At 40.8% G+C, this 6,112-nt stretch overlaps 1 protein-coding gene across 1 annotated transcript in view; it reads right to left on the reverse strand.

Annotated features, from left to right (window-relative positions):
• The window catches only part of LOC122795650 (baculoviral IAP repeat-containing protein 1b-like), a 254,032-nt gene extending 251,525 nt beyond the window's left edge, over nt 1–2,507 (reverse strand). Inside the window, exon 1 of the mRNA XM_044063930.1 lies at nt 2,350–2,507. Coding sequence (XP_043919865.1) covers nt 2,350–2,461 — 112 coding nt within the window. The 5' untranslated portion in view covers nt 2,462–2,507. The remainder of the gene's footprint in view (nt 1–2,349) is intronic.
• Nucleotides 2,508–6,112: the final 3,605 nt, after the last annotated feature.

Consider the following 6,112-nt stretch of genomic DNA (forward strand, 5'->3'; position numbering starts at 1 on the left):
AGCTGTGGCTCACCTTCAGTCTTACTGCTACAGGGTAGCTCCCTCCCTGAAGTAACCACCTCACCAGTTCTGGCAGCAAGAATGCGGTCTTTCTGGGTCTCCCCCAGGCTACCAGACCCACATGCTTGTCTCCAAGCCTGACTACGTGTAACTGCATGAGCACATGGTACTGCATTATCAAAATCTTTCCCTGTCAGGACATCTGCAGGGATATCCTCAAACACACCTACTTGCAGGCTTCCTTTTCCACCCTCCCAGTCAAGGTGAACACTAGTCAAAGGTATTTGGAATGGGCTCCCTCCTAAAGCTCTGACTGGAGTAGACTACCCAAGCAAGAAGTGCTCCTCTGTAACCATTGCAGGCTTCATAATGGTTATGTCAGTGGCTGTGTCTCTCTTAGCAATGGTCTCTTTGCCATTCACTACGATAGGATATAACCTCTTGTGATAGTTTGGTACCCTTGTTGTCTCAAGACAACAAATTGTTGGCATTTTGTCTTTCTCACTTACTGGCTCCCTCACCTTTTGTTCCCCGTCTTGCCTCTACGGACATCTATATGCCACATGGCCCCACTGGTTGCATTCAAAACATATAACCCTAGGTCCTGGATGTGTACCTGGACTAATGGCTTCCCCTGCTACTGGCAGATTCTGCTGGGGCAGTCTGGGCTGACCACCATGGGTTCCCTTAGACCCATGAGCAGCACTGGGTGTCCCTTTCCTGTGGAGGGATGCCCTGCTTGCTAGGTATAGGTCTCCCTTCTTCCCCAACTCATCTACAGTAGAGCATTGTCTATCTGCTAACCGCATCCTTATGTCCTCAGGCAAAGTGCTAAGGGCTTGATCCCTCACCAAAAGGTCTGTCAGCCCTTCAGAAGTGGTGACCTGACATCCACTCACTCACCTATGAAAATAAGTGCTTAGTTCACCAACATATTCACACACATTTTCATCTGTCTTACGTCTATGCTCACAAAATCTTTTCCTATAAACTTCAGGTGTTAGCTTAAAAAATTGTGGCAAACAATTCTTTACAGCATTATAATTAAAAAAATCATTGTCAGACAGTTTGTTCAAGACATTTACAGCTTTACCATGGAGTAAGTGGGTCAGGAACCATACCCAGAGCCTTTGGTCAACATCATACTATTTACATACCTTCTCAAACATATGAATGAAACTATCAAAATTATCCCCTCTGTAAACTGTGGAAGAAATTTACTGACCTTTTGTGCTTCTGGGGTCCAGTTATTCCCTTCCCCATTACCTTCATGACTCTGACGAAGAGTCAGCATCTCCTTTTCATGTTGCCTCTGCCTCTCCTTCTCCTCACCTTCCAGGCGTTGCAGTTTCTCATTCTCTTCCACCTGCAGACATCACAGTTTCTCATTTTCCTCACTCTCTAGATGCCTCAGTATCTCTGCTGCTTCTATTTCCAAATGCTTGGCCTCCAACTTAAGTCTCTTTAGCTCCAGATGGATTTTTAAGACCTCTGCAGAAAGATTGAGCTGTCCATTCTCTGAGTGCTGTACATCTTCACGGCCAGTCTGATCGTCCTCCTGGCTGCCATTCTCTGATACAGCTGTGACTAAAGCTGCAATCATGTCTGCGTTGGTCAGGTGTCCATGCACCAGTCCTTTAGCCTGGCACATCTCAGCCAAATGGCTCCTTGGCAGCTTGCCATTCTCCTCTGCTGACATGCTTGCCTCTTGGAACTGTTTCTTTACTCTTTGTATTTCTTGCATCAGTACTAGCTCACATTCTAGAATCGTCTTAGTAGATTATTCTATAGTCCTTTTGGGTTGTTAAGTAGCATTTAGTATTACTTCTGTATTTATATTGTTATTTGTAGTGCTTCTTGAACATGCCCTATTTTTTTTTTTTTTTACAAATTTTAGTTGTTATGCTCCAAGACGGTAACTTTATATTCATTTGAATAAGCCTATTTACCTGGATAACAAATGCATTTAAAAATGTCTACCCCATTAAGAGAGACTGGAAAATAACTCCTCTGGACAGAGATGATTTTTTTTGATGGTCAGCTCCTTTTATGGCTAGAGTTCGCCACACAATTTGTTTGTTTTTCATTTATCTAAATGTAAGATTACCTGTGTCATATGTGATAATTTAATAAAGATGTTTGTTAAAAAAAAATAAATTTACAGTTTTATTGTAAATAACATTGTTAGATCCCAAAGTTCTATAAAATGAATTTGCAGTTTTATTGTAAATAACCTTGTTAGATCCCAAAATTCTATTTTAAGTAATCTGGCCATGGATCTGGAAATTACACATATGACCAATGTTTAAACAATGACACAAACTACTAGAAAGTCGTAAAATTACTTACCCAAAGCTGTTAGTGCATCATCTGACATCTGTTGTATGTGGAGTACAATTTCTCTCAGTTGTTTGCAGGAGCAGAGTGCAGTCATTAGATCCTCCGTAGCAGGAAAACACATACAACTCAGGTGGAAAGTGGTGAGACTGGAGAAATTCTGAACAAATGATACTGCAAAAATGTATAATACAGTATTTAATAATAATAATAATAATAATAATAATAATAATAATAGTAACAATAATGCTTTCTCCACATCTGCTTACATATTCTTGATTCTTGCTGTAAAATTTTATCAGAATTTCGTATTATGACTGTAAACAAATACATTCAAATTTCTTTGCAAGTATGTTAATTGCTTTCTACCAGAAAATGGATCAAAATATCCTGTAATGACATACCTTTTAAATTCTGTGAACAGAACAGTGGAGTCTCTAGTGTGCTGTGGATCATATAAACCCTTTTTATTATTAAACAAATGTTGGAAAAGTTGTCATGATCCTTCCACAATTACCAACTCTCTATAAATCAATCTTTATATAAACATCACAACCAAGTTATTTGAAAGGAATCAGAATGGTAAGTGTGAAATTTTACCAGCAACTCAATAAATTATACTACAACACATACCCAAAACTGGGGCAGGGGATGATCACACTCATTTCATTATAGTTAGGGTTTTGCATATACTCTTAAAAATAAATGTGAACAATGGAGTGCAACAGGATTTGATGGGAATTATGTCTGGATTTTGAGGAACAGAGATATACTTCTCTTCTCAAAATAGTACTCTAAAATCAATAAATTCGTAACACCTGATGAAGAACTTCTGTTAATCCGAAAGGGCAACAACAATAAAGCTTACATTCGCCCAATAAAAGGCATATATCACCACTGTATTCCAGTGTTTTGTGTTAGTAGAATAGCACAGTATTTCTTCCCTTTTTCTGTTACAGAATTTAATTAAAAGAATAATAGTTGTTAGCTTTTGATTCTGAATCTGAAGCTATGCTTAAACAATTGAGCATGCCTATCAACAGCATTTTGTTGACCGCTTTGATTGTAGCATACCAAAGTGTGTCTGCTCCTGTGCTCCAATTTCATCTCAGATGTTTATTATTTCCGGTCTTCTATTGACTTGATTGCACAGCCAATGAGAGAGAATGGATCTCATCAAAGTCACAATGGTCCAATAGTAGATGTGGCTTGGCAGCTATCTGTAACTTCAAAATGTCAGGTAATGGTACTGCAGCAGAAAGTATAGTTTTGTATGTTGAACTTACCAAAAGAGTAGCTGTTTGAATGACCACTGCTGCAATATCCTTAGCCATATGGGTTATTTCCTGACAAGGATATAACAGCTGGATAGCCTCCAAAGCTTCAGGGCACCTTCCACATGCCTAAACTGTCAAGCAGCATGAGCTGAGCTTACAAAAAGACAAGTTTGGGTGAGAAGCCATTCAGAGCTTTCCGGCCAGAAGAGAGAGGGAGGCTCAGCCCTGAAAGGACAAGGCTAGGAATAACAAAAATTAAATGATAGAACCCACACTGTAAAAGTAGCCGACTCCAAATCCAGCTCCAGACAAGTGACAAGTGGAGTACCTCAGGGTTCAGTCCTGGGGCCGCTCTTGTTTGGCATCTACTTCTCTGAAGTACAGGTCAACACTAAGGGACTCTGGCTAACAAAGTTTGCAGATGACTGCAAACTGGGAGCCATTATTGAATCCCCAAATGATGTGGATACTCTACAAAAGGGCCTTACAGAAACAGATGCTTGGTGCCAGAGCCATGGGCTCAAGCTCAATGCCAAGAAATGTATTGTTATCCCTTTGGGAAAAACATGTATCCATGAATTACCATATAGGTGGCAGTACACTAAACACAGAAAGTGTGATAAGAGACTTAGGGACACAGGTGGACAGTGGTCTCACCTTCGATAACCACATCGCCACAACAGTCAGGAAATCCTTCTATGTGGCACACCTCATCACGAAGGGCTTTTCATCCAGAAAAAAGGAGGTCATTGTCCCACTGTACTCATCCCTCATTAGACCCATTATAGAATACAACGCCCCATTTGGTATGTACCCTCAAGACATCTGCAACAACTGGAAAGGCCACAGAAATACCTCACTAAAAGAATCACAGGCCTAAAGCAGATGCCCTATGCTGACCGCCTTAAAAAACTCCAGCTATACTCTGTTGCATATCGTCTACTCAGAGGCAATCTCTGCTTAACATACAAGGCCATGTCAAACCCAGAGCTGTTGGGCATGCTACACTTAAAGAAATCCCAATCCCTCAGAGCTACACGCTCCAGGGATCTAAACCTTGTCATCACAATAAACAAAACATGCTGGAGGGATAGGTTCCTGATCCAGAGACTCCCAGACTCTGGAATAGATTGCCCATACATGTAAAGCAGAGTGCCTCTTTGGACCTCTTCAAGAGGAACCTTGACGATTGGATGGGAGAAAGGAAATTCACCCCAGGGATCACGTCAGTCGCCCTGCTAGACAGGGGTCCAGGAAAGAAAATAATGTGGGAAGAAATAGCCAGGGAATTGTTATGGCTAGGCTTGTATAGGCCCTAGGGCTGATAGCCTAGTACCAACCTATGAACCTATGAACCTATGTCCACACCCTAACATAAAAAATACACCAAAAAAGGGGGGAATGGAGGGAGCAGCTACTGCAGCACTGATCATTAGAATATCTACTGTTGTGGTAAATTCAACTTACACAACTGTACTACGTTATTCATACTGATCACTGCTGCAGAAAGATTATCATAGCTATATTTGGGAGGTGGAAGGAGAAGGTTCCAGGAGACCCTGGAGAATAGTCCTAGCAAAGTATGATCTAAACCTAGAGAAGGACTCCAGCTTAAAGTGTTTTGTAAAAGTATGTACAGAGCACCAAGTAGAAGATTCTAGAATACTTCTAGAATACCTCTAGAGTCCAACCCTTTCCAAAAAGCCATAGAAGAAGCCAATATCCTTGTAGAGTGGACCTTGACCCTGTATAGAACAGATTTATGATGGCAAGTACAACAAAAGGTAATAGTCTTAGACAACCATTTGGAAATAGTCTGTTTTGACACCGGTTGTCCCTTCTTATTATCTTGACAAGAAATGAACAACTGATTCAATGATCTGAAAGACTGACTTCTGTAAAGATAGTGCCTGAGTTGTCTGCGGACATCCAAGGTATAGAACATCCTTTCTCCCTCATTTTTAGGTTCAGAAAAAAAAATGGGGAGATGGGTAGTTTGACTTAAAGTAAACTCGGATACCACTTTAGGCATAAAAAAGGATTAGTTCTTAAAGAAACTCTGTCCTTGTGGAAAATGAGGTAGAGCTGACTCATCATAAGAGATTGCAACAAAGACACCCTTCTTGCAGAGGTCAGAGTAATCACTAACAGTTTTTCATGTTAAGAACCTCAAGTTAGCCAGATTAGCTGGTTCAAGTGGAGCAAGTGCTGGTTTTGGAACACAAAGTTAAGACCCCAAGGAAGAGCAAACAGTTTACTTGGAGGCTTCTTATGCAAAACCCGTTTCAAGAACATTTTGACATGCGGCTGCCTTGAAAGAGGAGGATCCATGGGCAGACACACTGAAATAGAACAGAATTTTGCCTGTTAATTGTTCAGATAGAAGGCAAAGAGACCTACTTGAGCAGCTCCCACCAGATGGAATAAATCTTGGAAGACCTAAACTCTAGTTTCCCTTTATGAGGGTTGTACTAGTCCTGCTCAGTTTGTCTGCCATA

The sequence above is a fragment of the Protopterus annectens genome, chromosome 2.part2, assembly GCF_019279795.1.
Source record: "Protopterus annectens isolate FY-2018-M chromosome 2.part2, PAN1.0, whole genome shotgun sequence".
In the NCBI taxonomy this organism is placed as follows: Eukaryota; Metazoa; Chordata; order Ceratodontiformes; family Protopteridae; genus Protopterus; species Protopterus annectens.